The 27,520-nt window shown below is 34.4% G+C and overlaps 1 protein-coding gene across 1 annotated transcript; it reads left to right on the top strand.

Moving 5' to 3' along the window:
* The first annotated feature begins 51 nt into the window (after positions 1 to 51).
* LOC108731726 (pleckstrin homology-like domain family B member 1) lies at positions 52 to 27,520 on the top strand. Its single transcript, XM_018462210.1, is given in 14 exon segments — positions 52 to 712; positions 9,383 to 9,520; positions 13,649 to 13,822; positions 14,113 to 15,316; positions 15,514 to 16,420; positions 17,386 to 17,759; positions 17,829 to 17,979; positions 18,362 to 18,587; positions 18,676 to 18,841; positions 22,727 to 22,856; positions 26,011 to 26,202; positions 26,619 to 26,632; positions 26,634 to 26,871; positions 26,943 to 27,520. Coding segments are annotated over 13 exon segments (4,101 nt in total). The 5' UTR covers positions 52 to 712; positions 9,383 to 9,384; the 3' UTR covers positions 27,132 to 27,520.

Here is a 27,520-nt window from a genome sequence, read left to right as displayed (position 1 = left end):
TTAACTCAATCAAAGTTATTGACGAGACTTAATTTTAAATGTACGTTTTAACATTTATGTATATAACACATTTCAAAAGTTAATGGCAATTCTTATTAGCACAGACGCATGTCACATCCATTTTCGACATTACGATTTTATCGACAATTTCGCAAAATCGACGTGGTACCTAGTTCCCATATCTCTAAAATGTACGTTGGTGCGCTGGTATAAGCGTTACACGAAAAAGACCGGGATGATCGCTCTCAGGTTTCTCTCTGTCCGAACAAAGTCCCCTCCGTTCTCCCTTCCAAGATCGTTTACGCCAATCGCTAAGCTGACCCGCCTTCACACGGTGATGTTGCTATGGAACACAGTGGCGGAGCACTCGTTGCCACGACAGTGTAAGTCGGCACGTGACGCGACGCAACGCAACGCGACGCGACGCGCCGCGTCTGTCGAATTGACGTCAATTTCTTGGGGAAAAAAAAAACAAAAAAGAAAAAAGAAACTTCTTTTTAGGGAGCAAAAAGGTGGACGAACTGATCTCGCGAGTGTACTCCATTTGCGCGGAGAAAATATGAGTGTTCGCGAGCGCCGGTCTGGAGCCTACCTCGCATCATTCACAAGCGCCTGGTGGACGCGTTGAAAAAATCGGAGTGCCACCTCTGGAGGGGCCTTTACCGATTTAGCGAGATTGGAATTCGTGGCTGGACCCTTCCAGATCGCGTCGGTGAGTCCCACGATAAATTCTTTTCTACCGTGGCGTGGGCCCCATACGAGCGATTAGGATCGTAAAAATTCATAAATCAAAATGAAAGAAGGAAACATAAACGTATAGGAAATACTAGATATTCAAAAAAGAAACAGGTCGCTCTGTGTATTGTGTCTTAAAGTGTAGGACTGCAGGGAGAAAATAATATTCTAAAAAAAATGTGGAATTAAATCGAGGAATTAATTTAATACTTTAAGCGAAAGTATAGTTCTAAAATTATTTCATAGAATTTTAAAGTTGTTTCATGTTAAAACTTATACAAATTTTATCAGATTAAACATTCAAAATATGGATAATAAAGACTGTTCTTTGTTTAATTTTGCAAACATTTCAATTTAACTGAGTTGTAACTCGAGAATTAATGGATGTTATCGAGGATATACATTCTACGACAAAAGTTTGGAAATACTTTCAAAAATGGATATTTAAAAAATTTTACTTACTTAAATATAACAATGTTGGGTTTTTTTAACAATAATTCTTCAGGTCTGATAACAATTATTGGATCTAAAGAACATTGTTAAAAAAACACATTGTTATGAATATTTGAATAAGTAATTCCAAAAATGTCAATGTTTAAAAAAAGTATTTCCAAACTTTTTGCCTGGAATATATATCCTCGATAACATCCATTGATATATGTCCATTGTATATAAAGACTGTAAGTTTACAATTTCTATACATTTATGCCGAATATGTGCAGTACAGAAACAGAAAGTTTCTTGCGCGCCGTCAGCTCATTGCAATGTACGCACCGTTTCTCGTGCACATGACATCATGTCTTGAATAAAAAATTTCTGATTGTTGGATAGGCCAAGGACGCATTCGTCTGGTCAGCGCTATCATTAGATATACATAACTTTCTTTATATTCAGGGAAAACAGTTGAATTAAAAAATACAAGAGTGTAATTTGGCAGAATCAATTTTCACCGATTTTTCTCGATTCACACATACTTCTTGCTGGATATCCATAAAACTAAAGTCTACAGGAGATATGTGCATTCCTTTCGCGAGTGCGGGTCGACACTGACAGCTGAGCCGGACATACATAGCGTGAAATAGAATACCGTCTTACGTCCTGTGCTCGGAATGCACATTGAAGCGTATAGGAAACTTAAATCGGACTTTTGTTTATAGATAGCACTTCTAAACTGTCATCTCTTTGATATAGGAATACTTTCATTATTATTAAATGTATCTGGAAAACATTTTTTTTTAAATGATTAATAATGAACAATCAATTTGTTATTTTGTGATTATTAAAACAAATGATTATATTACTTTTTGGAATATACGTGGAAACTACGAAAAATAAAATAGGCAGGATGATAAATGCAACATGACGGCGTGATGATGGCAACGACCTGAAGAGCTCTGTACAATCCAGTCACGATTCTCGGTGGAGGTCGTGACCTTGCCGATATGCAAGATACACGGAGAATCGGGCGATAGTCCTGTGTGTTGGGAATCTCGATTATGTTGAGTTAGTCCCACAAACATTCGTGAAACAATTCATAAAGAAAATGGATAAATCAGACAGAATTGATTCATCTTGTATTGGAATAGTTAGTATAGTAAACAAGAGCACAAAGATATGTAAATCGATCTTCAAAAGCAAACATTCAATTTTATGAGACGAGGAAATATATCTTCCTTTAAAAGAAAAATCGACTTTAACAGAATATATTACTCCAGAATGAATTTCGCCACGTTAACCGTCATAAGAAACTTTACAAATGAATCTTAAACGCAATGAATCTTGGACGCAAACCTGGATCGATTTGACGACCCATTCTCGCCTATTGTTGTACCCCATGAATTGACCGTTGTGAAGCAGCTGCCTATGGCCTATATGGTGCGTACGTCCCTTATGCCGAACAATGTTTTTATCAATGCACCGCAAACCGTATGCTCGCTCTGCAAATCTCCCTTCTTGCAGATTTTTCTATAGAGGATAGTTTGGTCGATACTTTCGCGCGAACTTATTTTAGAAAGTTATACTAAGAGAGAAGTGTTTGGTACTTGTGATTATAATTGCATGGCAAGCAAAAATAATTATGTTTAGGAGCTTTATTTTTATAATTATTAATGCTATAATTGTTAGTAGTAATAATTATATATTTATAGTTACATACACAAAATTATATTGTTGGCACCGAAAGTATCACACAATTTTTCTCTCACAAATAGAATTTATACATATATGAAAAGTATCCACATTTTTTTTTACTGTAAAGTGAAGTAAAAGAAAAGTAAAATAAATAAAAATTTACGTATATATAAGCAAATGTTTCTAATTCTAAAACAGTTATCGTTGGACGCTGTATAAATACACAAGTTTCGTCTTGATCTCGTCTTCGAAATGCAGACAGTAGAACCCGCTAAAAACATACCATCCAACAATTTAACGTCATTTATTTCTATTGCCTTTATACGGGCCGTTACGTCATGTCGATTTCTCCGCCCTTTTCGTTGCCATTCTCATGCCGAGTCGCAGCTATGCAGAGCAAATTTCTCAGCCGTTTTCGCCACACAAAAATTTCTTATTGAAATTTTTCGACGCGACATAAGGATGTACAACCAAGAAACGCAAACGCGGATCAATAATTTAATCGATGTAGCAAGCGTTACGAATACCGGCTCGAAAAACCAGTTATACTTCGTTAAACACGCTCTGCTGTTTTTCAAAAGGTTCGTAACGCCGGTAGATCGACCTTGAGAATAAAGAGAGTTACCTCCTAAACATATGATTTAACACATTATACTCGTTACGATTTATGTTTCTACAGTATACTTTCGCTTTGACTGCTCAACAGCGTAAAATACTGCCTTGAGAATCGTGACGAGGCGGTATTTTTTCTTTCTCTCCGGTTTTACCTAATATTCTAACCGATCTAATACGTATCATTTAAATTTCCGAAAGGCGCGGCGTTAATCGATGTCGATTATAAAGCGCGTGCAACGCGAGCCGGATTCTATATCTGCCTACGTAATGTCATTCGGAAAACGAGTGGGAACTTTGGTTGGGTGGAAAATGAAAAACGATCCTACGCGCGCTTTTTATATTCGCGCAGATACAATTTTTAGAGAAAAAAGGAAATAGTGAAAAATAATAAATAATTTAACAAAATTTTAAGATAAATAATTGAAATTTTAAAAAGTAGAAATACTTGTATAGAAAATAATTGTAATGGATACAACAGAGAAATTAATATAGTAAACACTTGTTATGTCAGCAAGCGTTAAGCTATCCGTCAAAATCGAAACGTACAAAGCGAACGCGTAAATAGTTATTTCGTCCTACTCATCCAGGTATCTCATTATTCCACCGATAAACATCTCGTATATCTATAAGATATCTTTACATTGGCGTTAATGCAACTCGATGGGAAGCTGTCTAAAGGGTCTGCATACGAGAGGAGCGATAAAAAATGAAGCTGAAGAAGCAAACGGAGAGGAAGATGCGGTTGCCAGGCAGATGTCGCCGCCAGACAAGCGAAATTGGTGATTCGTAAAACGTTCGCACGAACGATTGTCACGCAACAGCTATGACATTACGTATATGTGTGTGTATCTCTTCGTTTAGTTACGTATATTGAGCTAGTTATTTCCGAGTTAGTTCAAGTCTTGCTCCTTCGCTCTAGATTGCTTTCCTTTAAATCGTTAACCGCTGTAGATGTTAGACGCGTTAGATTCTACATCGCTCAATTGCTGCAAATTTAAACAATTACCCATGCCTCTATGTCGATATAGCTGCTGACAAGTTATAAGTTACAGGCAAGCTGTTTTCGTCAATGACAAATTCCACAGTTCGATCCTTATCGGGTAATAGCCGTTTACAGTAAAAGCGACTTATAACGTCTTTCGAAACGTACGCGGTCATTTACCCGTCACAGTTCGGCAAACGATTATTCTCGAAAAATATCGCAGAGATTACAGTATACCCCCTATAGCACGAAATATTGCAGCATTATTGCAGTAATATTTTAATAGTACGCAATATTACAAAAATTGCAATAATATTGCTGTAATATTGAAATTTTAATATTTTATTGGAAATGTTGCAGCAAATTATGAAATATTGTAATTTAATATTTTGTAGGAAATATTGCAATATATTACTGTAATATTATAATTCAATAGGTAAGTACGCGGCTCCGCGTACTTTGAATTTTGTTGCAAAAGATATTAGCTTTTTGTATTCATATTAAGAATTCCAAACCCTAATTTCAGACATCCCTTAATTTTTTCAAAAATTAACAACAAAAAAATTTTGAAGTCATCGTACCAATTAATCAACCTGGTAAGATAATAAATCTGAGATAAGAAAAGAAAAAAGTCAAATGTTTTAGGACCAATTGACTTTTTTCCAATAGATAATAAAATATATATCTTATATCTTAATATAATTTAGACAGATGTGTTTTCATCGCTATCTTAACAATGCAGCAGACGTTGTAAATACTCGAGTTCACATTAATCCGAGCTGTATTTATGCTGCCTATGCATTCGATAAAAATCGATTAGTTTTGAAACATTGTAATACTTAATTTTATTTCTCTTTTTTTCTGATTGTGAGATCTATTATCCTGTCAAACGATTAATCTATCCGATAACATCAAAATTTTTAACAATGAGTTTTTACTATTATAAAAGTTAAATTATATTTTAGTTAATTTTTACAGATTTTAATTTATCTACCAGAATTTACAATCAAACAATCGACTATGTCTTTAAAATCCAATATCCGGTAGAGAATTAATATGAGCATGCAGGATTATCTTTTGCAACAAACTGCATTTCAAAAGCGTGTTTCCACTTCTGATCCTTATAAATATAATATTTCCTCGGAGCTGCCGTGGACGTAAGGCAGAAGTTATTCATGAAATTGAATCTTTCATACCATGACAAAATTGCATGAGAATCTTGGGATGCTTCGCGCACGAAGCTTGCACATATGCGAGTTGCCGCAACGGATGTTCTATATGCGGCAGAACGGAACGAAGCGGATAGGGCCGGACGCGGAGTGCTTACGATCGGTACCTGACACGAGCGTGCTCCTTCCTGCTAAAACGGTTTCTGTAAATAAACCAGCATCCGTCGAAGTTTAAAGCTCAAAGAAAGGGTAACCCCCAGTCGTTTATCCCTTTATACTGTTCTTTCAATTCAGAATTTCATAACAGACTTATCAATCGTCCCTACCGAGACTTTCACTAGCCACTCTCTATAAACGAAATCATTTTCACTGTGAGAAAAGATGCTGACTTCATTTATCGGAAATAAGTTCATAATAATAACTACTACATTTTTAACTTATCTTGACACCATACTGATAATCTCCTCTAAATATTTTTTCGATGGTATACAAGAGAAATATTTTAAACTACGAGTATCAAGTTGATCCACCCATCTCACAAACGATAAAGATAAAGCTCATATCTCTGTAGGCGTCGCGGATGGCGGGGCATCTTTGTAAATCATTCCGCGTGTGGCGCAACTGACGTCATCGGTAAACGTTTATACTAACGCGTTAACTGTCGCTAATAGAGAGCAAACCGTTGACCCATTGAGACAAGCTCTACCAAAAAAATATGTCGGTGGCAGTGGCCCGATTAATTAACTTACATCATTCCTTGTTGCGTTTGTTGTGAATGTGGAAAATCCTCACGTTTCTTCTTTGCGCGCGCGCAAGAAAAATATAACTGGTTTTAATCCAACTTAAAATTAAGATACCTAAGTGTAATTTGCACGAGAGGCGTGGCTACATGCTTTTATCAAAACTACGTTATCATTGTGCTATCGTCTCGTGTACGGGTAAACATTTGCGTTCGCCATTTGCCTGCCGAGTTTTTACTTCTTTCGTATCTCTCTACCTTTAGGTGCTCAAGATCTTACGCTACGATTTACGACCTGTTGAGTGAGGTACGAAAAATATTTTCGATCTATACAAAAAAGACTGATACAACAGAAAAAATTACCGTCGAGAAACAGGCGAAATGAGGTATTCAAGGTTGTATCAACTGTATTTGCAGGCGATATGTTGTCAGAAGCTGGTGACGATGTCGCTGCAAACTCGCGAGGAATTTGCTCTCATTTATTTTCAATTTGCCAGGTTTATCTTTGAAAAATTATTTGAGATTCTTAATATTTTATGTTACATATACAGATCTTTCAATAATTCTCTTTTTCCTTTTTAATCTTAAAATCAATGTTTCTTTTGCTATTTTAAAGATATTTCTATGCTTTTAATTAGTAATCAAATAATGACTGATTCAATGGCGCAGAAATATATGTGAGAATATTAATTTTAGAAATTTGGAAAATCCTAAACCATCTTCAAGAATTTCCCTTCTTATTTATAACATAAGTTCACAAGTTAACATAACAATAAATAATTTTATTATTATGTTATACAATATATTATTGTATCCTGTATGATATGTTTGAATCATTAATGGATTAATTTTGAAGTTGAAGAATTATTAAGTTAGTATTTTCCAATCTTTTCATATATTTCTTTTTACATTTCCACTAATCATTAGTTCACCTGCACATGGACAGGTGTCTACTGTTGGAACGGAGTCACGCGAGACCGAACTCGCAAGGACGATACACCTGCACTTTCGATGCCTTGACTGGTTTTAAATAAGTACCACTTGTAATATATTAGCGATAATACCTTTTCTATAGAACTGTAGCATCTTTTTCACGATCATTAATTCTTTAAAATTATAACAAGTTAAATGTCTTCTCATCGATTTAATGCATTAAATTGCGTGTGCGCGTGTTATTATCGGGTATCTTATCAAATGCTCCAGTATGGTGTTCCGATCACGAGAGACAGTGCGAATATCGATCCAATTACGATTTTCAAGAGCATTCGTTTGCGCGTTCAGACGATGAAATTGAGCTGCGCAATAAACCGATGACCTATCAGATTTCCAACGTTGACCTATCAGCAATCTTCGTTAGCATTCGCAAGAAAAGTGACGATTTCGCGATATTCAGTATGTACGCAGAGCCTAGAGATAATGATAACACTTCTGCTTCCTCATAAAGATCTCAGCTTCAAGCTAAGAAACTTAACGCAACCCAACGTCTTAATCGTTGGCTTTAAATTACTCGCCGATGAAATCCGAGGAGGTGTAATTTAAGCAGATTGTGGGTGCAGTACACGACCATATAGAGCTATGAACCGTTTAGTCGGTCAACCGCAAAGGTAAATCACTAAAATTTCGTATATGAAAATATTGTTTTTCATAAAATGTTACAGACAATAATAAAGTGGAATCACTAAAAGCAGCTGATTCTTCAGTCATTTAAATTTAAAATCAATTTTTCCTTTGCTATTTTAAAGATATTTCTGCGTTTTTTAATTAGTATTAATTTAACAAAATATAGATTTATAATAAATATAGAATTATAATAAAAAGAGAATTATAATAATCTCATTTTTAGAAATTTAAAAAGTTTCAAACCATCTCCAAGAGTTTTCCTTTTTTATTATATGAGTTGGCAAAGAGTAAATAATTTTATTATTATGTTTATTCCGAACATTATTCTATCCTCTATGCATTTCTATGCGTTTTCACTGTATAAGCAACTTGATACAAAAATTGCAAATGGAATACATTACTTCCTCGTGGTCAAACGCGTTAGCAAAGTTCAACGGGACGGCCTAACGTAATGTGCTTAATTAAAGTTGTTTCAACTCGTTAAGATCCTTCACATGAGATGAACAACCCTATGAACGGCCTGCAAGTATATCGTACACTACAACGATAAATTTTCAGCTTGATCAAAACTTTCTAAATTCATCTTATAGTCGAATATATATTAATTATAAAATTATATCTTATAAAATATTATATTCGATTAAAAGGACCTATTAGTACAAGCAAAAATAATAAAATAAATATTGACTAATAAAATTATTTGTGCATATATGTATAGGCGCAATATTACCATAAATCTCTGCAGAAGAGATGCAGTAGGTCGCAAAAAGGTTAAGAACCCCTGTAGACTAAGTTTATGATGGGACAAGGAGAAAGAAAAAAAAGAAGATAGAAAAATCCTTTCCCGTCTCGGAAAGACCGGTTTTTCGTCCCTGCTTTTTCTTTTTGGGCAACCCTCCTCATTCTTATCCGCCAATGTGAAGCTTCGCTCGTAGAACTCATCTGGATCGATCTCTCGTGAAACGATAGCCATAATCTTCGACGAGGTCGTTCGTTGTAGTTAATAATAAGGCTCGGTAAACCTTCTTCCCAATAGGTGGTATATGTTCGGTATCGAGCGTAATTTTAATGGTGTCCCCCAGGTGGGCATGCAAATTCTTATAGCTGTCAACTATTTCGATCCTCGCAAAACCACTGCATATTTTTTGTAATCTTGTGAAAGTTTTTGATACATAGCGTTTTATTAAAAATATCGTTTTTTTTTCGAACATCGCATTTTTATAAATGGCTTGGCAATTAAAGTCAATTGATTGCATGATTATAAACGAGAAACGATATGGGATCGTTTGCACGAGAACTAATGGAACTGAATCGTTATGTTTCCCATCACTAGTCTCTTCGTTTCATCTGTTAATTTATTGCGCATTTATTACGAACGTTTTTGTTTTGCAGGCATGGCGAGCATAGCAGCCGGTCTCGAGGTGCACGAGACGGGTCGGGCGTTACGCGTACAAACGGAAACACCGCATCTCGTCTCCATGGGAAGCGGTCGACTGTCGACGGCCGTGACTTTGCATCCTCTACCCGAAGGTTAGATATAAATGCGATATGCGCTTTTTTATTTTTTTTTCTTCTTTAATGACAAACAGTTTCTTCATGTTGAAGTTCTTAATCAACCTATATATGGCATTTACATTTAATTGTATTAAATTTCGAAGACGTCTCTTCGACTGGTACAATCATTACAGCACATTCAAATAAAATTGAATAAAACATAGATATAAATTTAATGCTATTTTGTTACTAATTGTTGCTTTAGTCGAAATTTTATTACTTTAGTCGATTTGATAAAAATGGTAGTTGTATCAAGTTAAGCTTATATAGTTATCATAGCTACAGAAAAAAAAATTATTAGTATCCTTCTATGATGCTTATTAGCATAAAAGATTATACTGCTTGTCAATGTGATATTACTATATACTCTAGTTCTGATCATCATTACATTTCAAGAAAAAGATTTCGGCGCGCGGTTTGCAGAATTGGATATAAATTCACTCTGACATATTTGAGCACTAAGATTCACTTTGACCGAAAATTAAGTTTATTTCTCTTAATTAAGAAAAAAAAATTAAAAAATTAAAAAGCGCGACATAACTCTTAAATACTGTTTTGTTGCTAATTAGTTTCTAATAGTTAATTGTACCATTCCTAATTCAGAAAAATCATTCCCCAATTAACACAATATATGTCTTGATTATATTTTTCTAATTTTAGATTTCATTATTCTTATTTTATGGTTTTTAATATTCTAATTAAAGCCGATTTTGTTATTCCATTCTTAACCTTCGAAAATTACCTCCAAATACTCCGCGTCAGTATAACTCTTCAAATTTGCAAATTTAATAAAATTCTTGATGGATTATTATCATTAATAAGTTGAAAAATAATTTGGTAGTATCAAATAATAATTATAGTTATTATAACCATAAAAATGATTGACGTAAAAAATTATTCAAAAAGCTATAATTATATAGTCATTTTGGAGGGACAACATACAGTTTTTTTCTCAGTGTTTAATGAAATTAATATTTTATGATGTTGTGTTAGTGTAAAGTAATTAGAGGATTTTGCTGAATCACAAACTTGGAAATGGAAGAACTAATTAACAACAAAACAACACTGAAGAGATATGTTTTGTTTATTTAGTTTTTTGATTTTTTTCTATTGATTTTTCTGGCTGTATTAATTATAAATTTAAGTTGAGAGATACAGCCATTATTTCAAATCGCAAAAGCAATAAAATCGCAAATAAAGCAACAAAAAAGCATTAAATTTATACAGTCTGTGTTTTATTTCATTGCGCGACAGTGGTTGTGCCAGTTTAATAGATGCACTTTCAGAGGCGCACATCTAAAAGCAAAAGAATGATACACAGATACAATTAATTTTTTTCAATTCGCGAGATATTTTCTTATCATCTATGTGTGAAAGTGAAACGAGCTAAATCGGGTTGGTAGCAACAGATAAATTCATCGCCACGTAATGATTCATCCGATGTTCTTAATCCAACACTCGAATACCATTGTTCAAACTGATAAAATTTTACGGCGCCATCGAATTTACTGATAGAAGTTGTTACTATTTGTGATATTGAATGGAATAATTCAAGAAACAAAAATATCGAGCAATATTTTTTCATCCTTTGTGTTATTGTGAGAAAAACGTATACTACGGCGGATAATGATGATAAAAGAACATAAATCCATAGGAGGACATAAAGAAGAAGACTGCACGATCGTTCAAACTTGGTCTTAGCCTTTATGTATGTGCCAGATGTGTATGCATACTCTGCATGTACGCGTGTGCGTGCGTGCGTGTTTCATTAGAACAAGTGATGGTAGTGAACTGAAACAATAAGTTTATTTTTTATTCCTACACTAAACTACATTAAAACTCTCTTTCTCGTTTTCGTCAAATATCAAATATATATCTGTTTCACTTTAAGTTGCAAAAATATACACTAGTTCAGCCACTGAAAACAGATCCAATATCGGTTCGTAAAATGGCGAACAGATTAAACAAACACATCAGGCAACATCATAACGGAGTTAAATTACTACTAACTCGTAACTTGAAAGAAAAGGGATTCTGGGATATACCGATTACAAGAATTTGGTAGTTTGTATATTTTAGAATACCTTAAATATAGTCGATGCGTCATGCAACCGAGCTTGAAATATAATGACGTGAATCAAAATTCGTTTGCCCCAAATAATTTTAGGTGGTTCAAAAAAATCTTTAAAATTGAATTTTGCTAAACAAAGGAACAAATAAATAAAAGCTCGAAAGAGAGGGAGAATAGAGAACAAGAAACAATATAAATGGTTACATAGTGTGGATTTGACGTGAATAAAGTTAGGGGCGGATGCATTTACCTGCGTAACACTTGCACAAAGATAGGACGTGTAGGATGAAATTGATTGACAGGAAGTTATCTTCCGTTCACTATGACAACCGAGTAACGCAACTCCATCGGGAAATAGGCTTTCCTAAATCTGTAAGTCCAATAGTTCTCATAGAATTTAATTTATAAAATAGAATAATAAATTGAAATTTTTCACTCATAGGAACGCGGAAAATTTCTAACCAAGAGTTAAAAGGGTCAACTAAAATTTTTTCGTTTTCATCAATTCAATTGCGAGAATTACTTCTAAAATGTGAAGTTGTCTAAAACTCTTTGAACAAGAGCCAGAATTTAAATTATATTGAAATATATTGAAATTCTGAAAATGGGACACTAACGTCATAGACTTCACTTTTTCTCTGTGCACCTGTCTGTCTGTCTACCGGTTCGCTTGCGTACGTGTTGGAACACCACATCTCCTTGGAATTTACGATCGTACTTCATTTTGAAATCATGAGGAACACTTTCTCCGATTAAAACAATGCGTTCCGCAGTAAAATTCGAACTTTAAAATCTCATCTTCATAGCTGTCATTCGTGCATGATTTAAATAGATTGCCATATTTTCGACAAAAAATTGTTATGCTCGATTGGATATAATAATTAATAGCTGCGATTTACAAGTAAGTATTTTCGAAATAAATATCTTTAATTATATATAATCAACGTATGAATTAATATGCTGCATATTCTTGAAAATGCTGAACATTCTAAATACGTCCGGGAGAAAAAATTAGTTCAACCATTACTTAAATTATGTGCATCTAGGTACCGTCGGATACTTATATGTGTATTCCTCACAACGCGCATCGTGGCCAACACATTTCCAAAAAGACCGAAAATGCAACGAGAGAGTGCACGACCGCGCTAAAACTAAATATAACTGCAGTCCTTCGTAGAATGTACCACGATTTACCCGTGTCGCGCAGAACGGAGCACATCTAGAATTATTTTACGGAAACTAGTGCGAGTTGTTTGTGAATCTATCGAGAATCGATTTTATACGGTTGTGAAAAATCCTGACTGCTCTCCGTATGCATTAACGATTATTATAGCATGGTTTCTTTTTAGATCGTTAAAAATATTACATAGTTTTAACAAATTTGGTTTCAAGAGTGCATAATAAAACTCCTATACTTGAATCGAAGTGTATTTTATTGAAAATACTTCGCTTCAATTCCGCACTTCCGTATATTTGTATATCGTGTACATTGAAATTCTGTATATCGGGCGGAGAATACATCCGGCCATCCTCGTCGCGGCCGCGATCGCCAGGTCGTTGACATTCCCAGAAGGCTCAAATTAATATTGTAAACTCGAGTTTCACGCGCCCTTCGGAATCGAAGTTTCCGTGAAACGGTTCCGCGAATAAGCTCAAGAATTCGATTACATCGATATTTATATATTCTGATACTCGTGGGAACCGCTGCCAAAATTAATGTGACTCACGTTACGTTGGAAAGTGCGTTACTAAGCCCGCGAGAATTTCGATCGGAATGCATACACGCTCGCCTGGTTTCCATTCAACCGTAAGACACGCGCAAGCGATATTTAGTCACGCTTCCTGATCTTCTTCGCATCGCTTTTTTTTATCTTGCGCATCTTTACGTTCGAAAAATGTTCGAAACTGTTTCTCAAAACTAAATGACTTTAGATATGACCGAATTTAAAACAAAAAATTGAATACTTTTGCCTCTTTATTTTTCTCATTTGAGAAATAAATTTACCTCTTTTCCTTTTTCATTTGCTACACAGGTAAGATCACGATTGGATCCAACCGAGATGCGGACATTTTGGTGGCCGGTACCGGCGTCGAATCTATGCATTGTGCTATCGAGAACAATAATGGTGTGGTCACTTTGTTCCCCATAAATGGCAATACGTTCATCGATGGTGTATCGATAAATTCGCCAGTAAGACTCGCGCAAGGTAAGAAACCTTGACCTAAATACGAATGACCGTGACCGGTGGGCGTGCAGACGTCTTAAAAAAGTAAGAAGGAGGTTCTTTGTACTGGCAAAAATAATATTTTTTAAGAAACAGCTCGATATTTATTAGCGCAATATTATTGCGTGAGAAATAAAAATTTTTTTTCTATTTACCGTATTAAAATCCGTTTGCTTCAAATAAAATAAAACATATATAGGATCAAAGTTATGAATGTACTTAAATTTATCGTAATTATTGTGATGAAGATAAAAAGGCACTAAATGTTTCAGGTTGTATGCTATCGATAGGTCGATCGAACTACATGCGTTTTAATCATCCAGCCGAGGCTAAACACCTACGATCTGTCTTTCCCCACTCGAGAATCTCAATGGCGCCGATAAGTTTTGCTCTTCCTGACGGCCAGCCGCAGGAAAATCATCATTTAGAGCGAAAGCCACCAGTCGCACCGCGGAAATCTCCTAGGAATTCTTGCTCTGACGATGAGATGGGTTTTCTGAGCAAGCTGACTAAGTTTGAGATGCTATCGAAGCAAAACAGAACCAATTGCGTTTCACCGAAGGTATTTCCCGCTGGTGCTCTTACGACGAATGTACCAGCCGACCAAATCCTCGGTCATTCAAGATCGTCGAGTCTGGTATCCTTGACGAAATCTCCGGTGAACGGATTCACCATGAATGGTAACGTCGACTCGATATCACAGAACTCGATCATTTACCATGACGAGACTCGTCAACGATCGGAGTCGCGTCTCAGTACGCCAACTCGATCGAATAATGCAGTCAACGTGCAGTGCCAGAATCACAATCAGATTAGAATGTACTCGGCGGAAACATACTTAAAAACGTGTAAACCATATCACGAGAACAATAATAAAAACGTGAGATCTCCATGTGTCGGAATGACGTCTCCAAAAATCGTTACCGCTCGAAGCGATGACTTGATGTCTCGAAGTATGACTTGTCAGAGCTCGAACGAACTTGACCATCTCGTCGATAGGGATTTCGACATGAGCCAAAGCCTTATCGTCACGAAAACGACTACTACAGAATTTCTGCAATTGGAGAAATACGGATCGAATCCGAGTATCTGTAACGCTAGTGGAGATGCCAACGTTGAAATCTTGAGGCCGTCTCACGGATTCGGCTCAAATCCAAATGTTAAGCGAATTCTACCACCAAGCCCGGCATTTAATCGGAATCCAAGATATAATGAGCAAAAGAGAGTTTACGCGAGGGTCAAGAGTCCTACCCCAAGTGTCGGTAGCAATTGCTCCCTCGAAGAATTGCGAGAAAGGCAAGCTGACGCGGAGAATAAACGCAGGGAGGCGGAGACCAAGCGGAAACAAGCGCAGGAAGAGAGGTTGCGGGAGCAAGAGGTCGAGAGGCAAGAGAAAATGAGGCTCGAGGAGATCTTGACAATGTGTGCCGAATACGAAAGACAAAGCACCATCGAAAAGCCGAGACAACCTAATCGGTAACGTATTTGATTTACATTTTATTTGCTTTCTTTTTATTTTAATTCTTTTTCTAATAATTTTCTTTGTCGTTTTATTAGAAAATGAAAGAAATTTGTAAAAATTTATCTCATAATATTAAATATCCAAATATTTCTTTTGAATCTATTAATTTGCAGACAAAAAATATAGAGTATATTTATGCAATATTTTACAGGATCATAACAAATGGATCTCTTCCGCGTGACAAGAGACTCGGCTATATTTCTTTCGATAGTCCGAAGAGCCCATCGAAAAATCAACCGCATTTCTCTTTTGATACTATCAAGCAAACCAATTGGGGTACTTCGTCATACGAGAATGTGTCCGTGCAAAATTCTAAAGTTATTTTTCAAAATGGCAATTCGCCCGCCAATCGTAGAGATCAATCTGCTCAAGTTGAAAATCGTGACATTTCCGTAGGATTGCCAAATACACCAAATAATAATCAACCGGCGAAGTATTCTAATGTTCATAATGGCAACTACAGCTTCTCAGGTTCAATTTCTCGTGGCAGCAACTATGAAAACGTTATCACTGGCAATAATAAAAAGAGCGGCAGTTACACCGACGGAACAGGGAATTACATGAAGGCTGAAGACGATACCAAAGGCTTACCGTCCACATACGGAACGATTCGACTGAACGGAGCGAAAATCGAACCACAGCAAACGACGCAAAATGGGAACACGAGTATTTACGAAAACGTTGTATTATCCCCGACGACACGGAATAATAATCATTCCATGCCAAAGAAAAACAGCCAATTGTCAAACTCGTACGAAATGATAGAAAATAAACTGGCCATATCGAATGATGATCTTCTTGAAGCGATCGAGCAATTATCTATGCTATCAAAATCCAAAGAAATCTACGTGACTCCCAAGCGAAATAATTCTGAAAAGGATAACGCAAAGTCCAATGAAGTGAAAGCTGACAAAGAGAGGAAGCAACTGGAAGAGGAAGACAGGAAAAAATACATAGAATTTTTGCAAAACGAGAAATTGCATATTCTTGGTAACATGGATGCTTTGAAAAGGAGCGTCGCCGAAATTGAAATTCAAGAAGAAGAAATTAGTAGAGAGGTAATTATTTTTATTCTGGCATTATATATTATCAAACAAGATTGAACAGATAAATTCATAGTTTTGTCACTGTTATCTCGTGTACTACGCGTATCATATATATTAAATAAGTTGTTTATTTGTTCTCTCTATCCCTTTCTGGGCATATGGAAGACATCTAATTGTAAGTATTAGTTCTGTTAAATAATAATATATACATATATATGTATATATAATATATATGTATGTATTTATGATAAATAATAAAATTACTAGTGACAAACTCTAGGCAATCTCCGTTAGCTATGTTTAAACTTGTTTCTCGAATTAATATTTAGGTACACGCTCTAATCTTTCTTGTAGATTCTTTTTATAGTATCAGATCGGTCATAACACAGAATGCAACAGTAACAATGATATAATTAATTTCTCATTAATCGCAAAAATGAAGAGAAATTGAAAAGAATTTTTTATTTCAAAATAAATTTATTTTGAACATTGATTTGTCCAATATACACTTTTACAAATAACAAAATAATAAAGAAAAGATAAAAATAAAATAAGTCAGTTTAGAAACTTTCGCGCGCGCGCGCGCGCGTGAGGTCAAATAGGCGTATCAGTTTATAAAGAAATATGAACTACTCTCTTAGTTAACGGCACACTTGAACAGACTTCTAAAATTGAATTCTTCAAGAATAAAACATCATAAGGAAAAGAGTAATTTTTTTATTTATTTTCACACAAGAAAGATTATTCGTGATTAAGTATATCATCGCCGTATCAGTCATAATCTTTTTCTTTCACGGAAATTTCTACGAAATAATAAAATACACAATATATCACAATGTATCTTGTAAGTAATTATCTTGTTAACGTTATTTTTCGATAAAGCTAGATTTAGAAAATTAGCACAAATTTGGTATTAGCACAAAAAAAAAGGTATTCAAAGATATTAAAAATTAATACGTATATTGCTTATTTGACAGCTCGAATTGGAGAAAGCGCTTGTATCCGCGGAATATGAATCGGAATCCTTGAAGCTCACGCAAGATGAAGGAGAGAAGATAAAGGTGCAAATGAGAATAAATGAACTGGAAAGAGAAATGGCGGAAGATAATGCGACTCATTCGAATTTGCAAGCTGAAGCGAAACAACGTGTTCAAAAGGCACAGCAAGCTTGCGCTCAACTGGATGAACAATTGACTAATTACACGGATGAAATTATGCAGCAGGATATTGCCAACAAGTTAACGATGCAGCAGGATGTCTTAGAGAGCGAAAGGAAAGCTTTCGAAGACTTGGAGTTTCATCATCTTGAAGAAGAAGCGAGTAAATTAGCCACGAGGGAAGAGCTGCAAAGGTACACTATAATCGTTTAACTATGATGTTCAATTTTCTCAAGATATACGTTACATAGACGTTTTTGCAGATACTTGAGTGATCTCACAAGTAAGATCGAAAACAGGAAATTGCAATTGACTCATCTGGAATCGCAACGGTCTGAAGCAAAGAACGCGGCGACTAAAGAGGCCAGAAGTCTAGAGAGACAGAAATTGGGACATTTGAAGCGATTGGAAGAAGTTAGTAAAGTAACAATAAAATAAGTATAAGAAATATTAATCCACTAAAATCGATGTATGTTTAAGCATGATAAAATTAGATTATAAATTCTCTCCTCCAACAATTATTTTCCTACAACAAAATTATCAAATTAATTAAATATCTCGTATTGCATGCTACGTCTTATGCCCAATTTCTTCACTTCCAGATAAGTTGCAGATAACTTTATCCAGGAGATATCTCCATTGTAATCTGGGAGATATCTCCTGGATAAAGTTACCTAGAGGTGAAGAAATTGGACATTAATGGATAATGTATTGTAGGATTTATCATTTATTAATTAATTAATGTTAATTCATCAACTAATAGCTGTTAATTAATCAACGATTGTAATTGTGATAGGCTCGAAATAGAGTACGAGAGATAAATGAAGAACTCGGCTATCTGGCCCAAAATTCTGCTGAATGTTCTGAAGAAAAACGATCCCCGAGCAGAGAAGACTTCGACAGAATCTCCAGAGTAACCAATGATTCTCCCATCGTAAACAATCAAGGTAGCTTAGGAAGAAAGACGATCGAATCACTGAAAGAAATCGAAAGAAATCGGCAGCTTCATTTAGCTAAACAAGGTACAAATTATTCCAATTTATGATACATTTTACAATACATGTACTCTAAAAAGGACAAGCAAAAATAAAAATATTAATATTTTTTCAGGGAGTCAAGTAATCTCGGAGGAAAGACGTAGAGTCGAAGAATTGAAAAGACGCGTACAGGATGAAGTCCGTTCACAATGGGAAGAAAGAAAAATGAACTGTGCGTCTTTTAACAGCGTTGAATCTGGCGAAGAATCTTCCAGTTATTCCACTGGACCAACAGAAAGGTAAACCTTAATGATTCGGTTCTTTTCATCTTTTTATTTTAACAATTTTATTATTATAACTCTTCAAAATTTTTTCAAAATTAATCCAAAATTTAAAAGCGTTATTATTTATTATAATTCTTTTGTATATCTCTTTATACGGCGTTAGGACAATTTTTTGAAAATTTTTATTTACATTCTTTCGCGACAATAACACTTAAATGTATCCTAAATATGTATTTGTATATACGACAAACTGCATCTCGCTACAAGCGGACGTTTATTATGCACACATAAAAATCAATGTATATAAACGTATGCTATTTGTACCACGAAGTATGCGTAATACAAGACGTGTACATTATCGCGCAGTATCGCAGTTAATCGCGACGACCTTTTCATCGTTGATTGAAGCTTATTACGAAACCTTTTTCATCGACACGAACGTTGTGTAATGTGTATGTCACTTTATGATAGTCTGAGTATATCCTATGCATCCGATACAAAATCAAAGTTATCCATTCAATGTCGCAAGTAGGTGAATAAGCACTTAAAGTATTCTACGATTAAGTACACTTCACTTATCTTCCATTTCTTCAAAAAATAATTTTTATTGTAATGTAAAAAATATAAATAAATTAGAAGTTAAGTGATCGAGAGAAATGATTATATTTTGCAAAATTTCTGAAAAAATTACAGAATTTTTTGGCCTCATTATTACACTATTAATATTATTGTTAATATACAAGATGCTGTTAAGAGCAATTACTGATTGCGTGCGAGGGCCGCATATCGTGTTGGTTTGATCGACACTCGGCTTGAGTCTTCATTCTCTCGTGGTACAAGGTAGGCGGGGCGTTATCGCGTGATATGATATCTGTGTAACTATGTCTTCTGATGGTTTTACTTGCATTAACGTGTCATGTATGGAAAATCAATGAAAGATGAAATGTTCAACGAAAGATGAATGTTATAATGTGATATGAAGATATATAAAGAAATGTGATATACAGATAAAGAATTAATGAATAACGAGTCGTAAGCAACACAAGGAATTAAGACGTGTATTTTGGTAGCTATTATCGACAATGCTCCAAAATGGACCCTAGAGAAATGGGTGAGATGGTGCTGAACGAGGCCAGAGTTACGGGATGTAACCTAATTACTTTCCTTACTAGTAATCGTTGTTACCTGTGCGCTAAAGATTGGATTTGTGATAACTGTTATCATCCTCTGGAAACTCGCGCGCGCGATATTCATCAACGTTATTTGTGAGTCATTGCTTTTTAAAAAAAAAACTATCTTTTCTGTCAAAAACGATCGGTTTGATTGAATTTACGAGACGATTTAAAATCTTCTTCAAAAAATAATTTAACACGAGTATATAAATTATAAAAAGCTCAATTTCAATTAATTCTCTTCAAAGAATTTATATCTTCTAGAGAATAAAATAGGTAAGAGTAAATCATTTTACATAAAAGAGCTATAAATAACAGTTAAGTCAAAGAAATTAAAATAAAATAACACGTCGCATTAATTATTATTACAATAATACAAATGCGTACGCTACACATAAAATTAAGATAAGTCTGATAAGACGATATGTTGCAAAAAGTAGATTCACCTTATGACCCTAAGACGTCATAATATATTCCGTGCGCGACGTAAGTGCACAATACACGCAGCATAATTACATTCAAAGATGATATAATTAATTTGTGTGTGTATGTGTATTATGAACTTATATATACAAATAATTTGCATATGGAATCATAAAAACTTATTGTTAGATGACTTATCATAAAATGCCAAGATTTCGCCAAGCTTTCCCAGTTACAATTCTATATTATTAATTTTTATATATTGGAGTTTTACATAATCATATTCCGTATTCAATAATTCAGTAATTAGACTACTGATTATATTTTCATTAGAAAAGTTTTGGTTACAAATTGTAAATATTTGTCAAAAAATATATTTCTGTTACGTCACTTTTTACATGTATTTTATTAAATTCTTGCATGACCAAATTATATGTATTTGATCATCATAATCTTCATTTAATGTGCGTGTGCGTACGTGCGTCCGCGCGTGCGCCTGTGTATGTACATATGTGTGTGTGTGTGTGTGTGTGTGTGTGTGTGTGTGTGTGTGTGTGTGTGTGTGTGTGTGTGTGTGTGTGTGCATAACATACATCGCATGAAGCTTTGTTCGTTTTAGAGCCATTACTAAATGAAAGAAGACAGGAAATAAAATTACAGAAATAGACTTCAATAGAATCAGAGATCAGTTATTGGGAACAAGGAAATATTTCTAGTCAACCAAGGCCGAGGTTGGCATGGCAACGAGATCGGAATGTTCGGGTATCGTTCGCGCTGCATTTAACATTGTAGAAGAATTAAATGCAGTGCCGGTGGTATCGTCGAACCGGTCTACCGAGTCACTTTGTACTTGTTAGGTTTTAATAATACCTGCCTTTCGCTATAGTCGACTATAGGCCTCGTCTTCTTCTCAGTCTCGCGAAGCTCAGGAACTAGGACCGTGATTTTCGAAGTTCCTCCCACAAGGACGTCAAAGACACCGAATAAAATTCGCGACATTCAGTGTTCACGCTCCAGTTAATAATAGCGCTTACTAAATATGTCAGCGTGAAGTTTCATATCAAGTATAAATAAAATGTAAACAGGATTCAACAATATCAAAGAAACTGCGATATTTTGTTCGACATGACAATAAGAGCCATCAATTGAATTATTCACATTTCTCATATTTTTACACTTGTATTTAGGATATATTTTTAATACCTATTAATTTGTAAAGATGTAAAAGATAATGACGAAATATAGACTCATTTTTTATTTCATTAAAGTTTCATTGAAAGTTTTAATGCGATCAACAAATTATTAAGACTTGCAACGACATAATTGCAAATAACACAGGTCAACAAGGTTTTGTTGTTGGGAAGCTGTGGGTCATTTCCGACGTAATTTTCTGCGTAGAATCCGAATCTGAAATCAGAATTGGCCTATCACGTCAGGATTTTGAGATATTTGAGGATATATACTCGAAAAATGCGTTTTTTTGCTATTTTCGAAGTTATGATCATTAGAGTTTTCCACGTCTAGTGAAGAAAGAAAAACCGATATTTGTCAATAAACAAACAACTTATTATTTTTTTTATACACACCTGCAAAATATCCTTTTTTATGCATTCAGGTGCTTCGTTTATCGAGCGAATTTCGAGCATCCTAAAACTTTCAGCGAGAAAGTTGTTCATTCGGATATGAACAAATGTTCTGGAAAGTTTCATTTTCATTGCATTAATAAGTTTAAAACTAATGATTTGTTTAAAGTTGGTAGACGCCTTGCACTCAGAGCCGCAGCGCACAAGACGCGCTGTCCGTTATTCAAGGTCCTAATATATAAACAGTCACAATTGTGACTGTTTGCTGTCTTAACAATGGCCCCGCGTAAGTGTTTAAATGATCCTAACAGTTTTTGTTATATCAAATATGTCAAATAATAAATATGCATTTTGGAACGAAAAAGACGGGAAAAACGGTTACGCAAGTGGGTTAAAATGCCCGTAACTTGGCGAAAAAAAATCGTAGGTAGTCGATCAATATCTCATTTTGAAGGGTAAGAATATTACTAAATGATGCAAATAGCACAAAAGACCCAAAAAATTGGTTGCGTCCTGTACATAACCTCTAAAGTAGCATAAAAACGCATTTTTCGAGTATATATCCCCTAATATCTCAAAATCCTGACGTGATGGGCCAATTCTGGTTTCAGATTCGGATTCTACGCAGAAAATTACTTCGGAAATGACCCACAGCTTCCCGACAACATCCAAGACCCCCTTTTTTGTAGACCTGTGTAATTATTACCAATTTACTTTTCCAGTGGTAGCGGAAGCACCGACGGCGCAGAAGGTGGAAACGGCGAAAAATTATCGCCCAGCAAACTTTCGGAACTTACTTCTCCCAGTCCAGGACCGTTGAATAATTCTTATAGTTTACTTCAAAATGACAACGTAAGTATATATAGCATAAAACACACTTTTCACGTTAAATCAAATTTTAAGTTTATGTCTCACTTCACTTTGGGATGTTGTGCAAATGGAATGTTGAACGTTTACATGAAATGTTTACAATTCCTTTCCAAGAAACTATTTACTCGTACGTATTGATTTCCAAAAATATTTTATCGTTTGATCAAATGCTATTAAGCACGGACACATGTATATATACGTATACTACAAGATGTTACGTCGAGTAAGCGAGAGTCTATCTTTCAGTTTCTATTTTTGCTCGTGTGGATTTTATCGCACACCTGTTCAAAGAAATGTCCCTTGACAAGTCTGCTCTCCTAAAATTTTTCAGTGTTCACGCAAGCGGGATTTCTCTTACTCCAAGACGCATCTGTGTCACGAATCTATTCATTATGCGAAAATGTGAGCTATTGATTTCTTTTTTTACTAAAGAAATAATTTTATATAGTATAATATTTTTAAGATAAGTGAAATATTTGTATTTTTAATGTGGAATCTCTTCAATTACTGAGTATGTTTTTAGAGTTTTAGATTATGTAACAAAAAAGAACAAAATGTAATGTAAATAATTATAGTATCTTTTTCTTTTTAATCTTTACATTATATTAACTTGTTTTTATCTTTGTTATCTTTTTTTCATTTCTCTCTCTCTCTCTCTTTATTTTTTTTTTCAATTTCTACGATCTCATTTTACGATTGGCGATATTGACTATGTAGTAAAAGAGTATCTTTTTTATTATTTTATTTATCTCGGCATAATTCCAAAAAACTCCATTATCGTGCCAATCGGATGCAAAGAATAGCTGTGTTACATCTCCGAGCAATTTTATGAGCGAATACTTATACAGGACGTTCACGAGAAAAGTGAATCAACTGCAGGAATACTCGAAAGGAATGTAGAGTTAATATTTGAAATACTTCAAAAATAACTTGAGTCACACACAGATACATTGGGAACAATGTGTGTGTAAAGAAATAAATATTTTATAATAAGTGTATTATCTATATATCAACTGTGCTAAACGGTGTAGTATAAGTATAGATATAGATACGCATAACGGGCTATGAAGTTTTATTATGTACCATTTCTTGTTTTGACAGTTGAAAGAGATCATCTTAAAGTACACTTTCGTGTATATTAAAAAACAACGTATTTGTTGTCACCGGAAGTTCGTGTAGCATTTTAGCCTGCCAGACGTTTTTCAGCGCTGACATTTCGCAAGTATATCCATTTGCATTCTGGAGCAAGTGTTTTCGTCATTGCGCACGTGTTTTTCCCAGTGTGGTATGTGCATCTAAATCCCGATACGCGAATATGCCGCGGGTTGGGCAGCATTCAGAGAGTAGTTTGTACTTCGATAAATGTGCTTTTGTAAAATCTTGATTAAGCCTGCAGCAATAATTTATGATGACAGCATTGATGACATCGAATGCATAAGTCTCTTTTGCAACTGACCTCTTTCTTGTTAGATATATGTACATACTTATAGACGTACGATAAATTTTCCACGTTATTCTTCACGCATTTAATCAAATAGATATTTAAATTTTTTAGCAATGTTAAAAATAATCAAAGAAATTTTTACAAATTAAATTTTTAATGCGCGTAAATATATTTCTTCTGAGTCTTAAGTTATATTTCTCCAAAGAAAAAATATCCTTATATTACTCTTTGCATTCCTACCACTTTACTTAGCATTGAGTTAAGCCGAAGTGAAATGTCCGCGGTAAATTAGTATTTGTAATGAGTCACCATGTTTGCCAAGCTGACGGAATTTCTCATCTCTGAACCACTTAACTACTAATAGCAAAAATTTCATTTAAAGGAACTTTTGATGTTATATAATGTTAATGTTATATAATAATATTGGCTTATTGCTCAATTATTTAAAACGCAATAATAATTTTGATAACAAAGATTTAATTAATTCGATCGGTTTTCACTACCTACTTATTCATTATTTTATTCATAGGTACTATTTTATCTACTATGCGTTAAAATTTGGTTTTTATTTTTTTATTTTGTCGGCAATATCCGATATAATTCAATTGTAATTACATGTGAGCATTATATTTTGCGTTACGGAAAGCAAATATCTCGTTTTAGCAATCTGTGTCATTCGATATCTATTACACGTGGCATGATATTTTATGAATGAATACTTGAAACTTACTGCGCGGGCGAATTTCAGTGCTCACGACATTTGGTGAGTGGGAGTTCGGAGTTACATTTTACGGTGGGAATTATATCGCTGGACCAACAAGTCACCAGCGTCAGTCTTTCTCTATCATCCGTTTGGATCAGTGTGAACGAAACGATATCTCGGCAGTTGCTATCATTTTTCGTTAAATTAGACAACTTTTTAAAAATTAAATACATTTTTAAGTTAGATATAATACGATATGTCACTTATGTGGATAAGTTATATAAAAAGCAAAACAAAAAAACGACACATCAGACGAAGACGTGAAATTTGCAAATATGTACGCAAAAAAACTGTATGCAAAAGCAATATTGATTTAAACACTGACATCGTTAAGGCTCGTGTTTGCTCATCACTATTACTTCAAATTGTGACGTCAGAAACGAAAAAAATATACAATAAAAATCTTTGTATAATACAAAGTATTAATATTTTAATAAAACATTTACAAATCGACTTGTAAAATATACCGGAAACTCGCTAATTAATAAATGTCATAATAAATAATATATCAATAAAAATCACATATTTAGAAATGAATCATGCATAACTAAAAACGAAATAACTAATGTTCACAGCTATGCTGTCAAATTAATAATATACAAAAATAAATAATTAAATTTTCTCTTTCAAATAAGAAAATAATTTTCAATACATTTTATAAGTCTGTCCTATAGCAATGTTATTTTATTGAAAAATATTTCTATTCAAATATAATTTGAATAGAAATTTTATTGTATGTTTTCTCGCTTTTTTGAAATGCTTTCACAATCTGAGATAATAGTAGTGAATGAAGAGGAACTTTCAAAATATGCATATTTTTCCTAATTTTTTATTTAATAATGAAAATACGCGTAGCAAGATTATTATTTTAAATATTGCTGTGAAAGTTGATAAAATAGAATAATGAGAATTTGTGAATTTTTTTCCAGATGAGAGACGACAGGAGAACATCGATGGAAGGTGAGAGGCTTAGCGATAATAGTGGCGGTGGTGGCGGCGGTGGTGGTGGCGGCGGAATTATCGACGGAAATGGAAGTCGCCCTCTTTCTCAGACATCTAGCGAGATGGATACTCTTGGACCATTGCAACCTGTCAAACATCGCGAAAAGGCAAAACTTCAGGTAATGTTCTCAAATTTATTGATTAATTACCGGTGTAAGGATATAATACGAGCCAAGAACTGCTAAGATAATTGAGTCTCCTGAAGATTTCTAGCTAAAATTCACTATGATCGGACCATCGAGAGCCGAGATATTACTGCAAAAATATTATATATATATATGTATTGTATATTTATATAAATATTCATCAATGAAAAATATATTTTTTATCCTTTATATGTTGTGTATAAATATTAAAACTTCACTTTCGTACATTTATTCAGTTCGTCATAAAAAATTGCCAAAAATTTCGAACAATTTGACCCTTCAATTTCCTTAATATCGAAATTCTGTTTTATACCGAGAAAGCTTCAATTTATTCAATGTATTATTTTGATGTCAATGAATTAAAATTCTACGACGGATAAATTTTACAGAGACCACTCACGAGGTCCGATCAAGTCCGAGTCCTTGGATCTAAGGCATCATATAGAAACTGCCGGGCATCAGTTACCTTTGATTTACGATGTTACGGTCGACACAACAAGTTGCAGTGGTTATTTATCAAAGATGAGTAAAAAATTTCATCATTGGAACAAGCGATGGTTTGTTTTTGATCGCAGACGGAAGACGTTATCTTACTACAGTGATAACACGTCCAAGAAAGCTCGCGGCGTAATTTACTTCCAGGTAAGTGCCGAGAGCTGATCTATTAAGAATTTTAACATTAATGTCAACTAATCAACATTAATGCATTGTAGTCGATCGAAGAAGTCTATGTGGACCATATGAACACCGTCCGATCGCCACAACCATCCCTCACGTTCATCGTCAAGACATCATCTAGACTTTATCATCTTATGGCACCCAGCCCGGAAGCTATGCGTGTTTGGGTAGACGTTGTATTCACCGGTGCAGAAGGATATCATGAGTTTGATCATGGCGTTTGATTTATACTTATTTATAAAAAAAAATTTCTATGATACGGAAACAAATTTTCAATTTTACGTAAAAATATGATGATTTTTTGTTTAATAACATTGGTCGACGCGGTTTCTGTTGTTTGAATAAAAGATACCATTTCTGATGTATTTTTGTACGCTGAACACGAGCAAGGACAACGAAATTGCTCTATAACACCTTCAACCTCACTTTTCTCAAAAATCTGACGTGATAGAGAAATTTTATTGCCGGATTCGTGTTCAGCGCGTAAAAATACATCAGAAATGGTATCTTTTATTCAAACAATAGAAAAAAAGTCTTAAAACGTCGGCCTGTATAATGAGAGATTATTTTATAAGGAATTATACCTAAAATCAGAATAATTTTTAACTAAAAA

This window comes from Mycetomoellerius zeteki, unplaced genomic scaffold (assembly GCF_001594055.1).
Source record: "Mycetomoellerius zeteki isolate Tzet28-1 unplaced genomic scaffold, Tzet1.0 scaffold135, whole genome shotgun sequence".
Classification (NCBI taxonomy): Eukaryota; Metazoa; Arthropoda; class Insecta; order Hymenoptera; family Formicidae; genus Mycetomoellerius; species Mycetomoellerius zeteki.
Note: the sequence above shows the minus strand (reverse complement) of the source record. Positions and strands in the feature narration are given on the sequence as shown.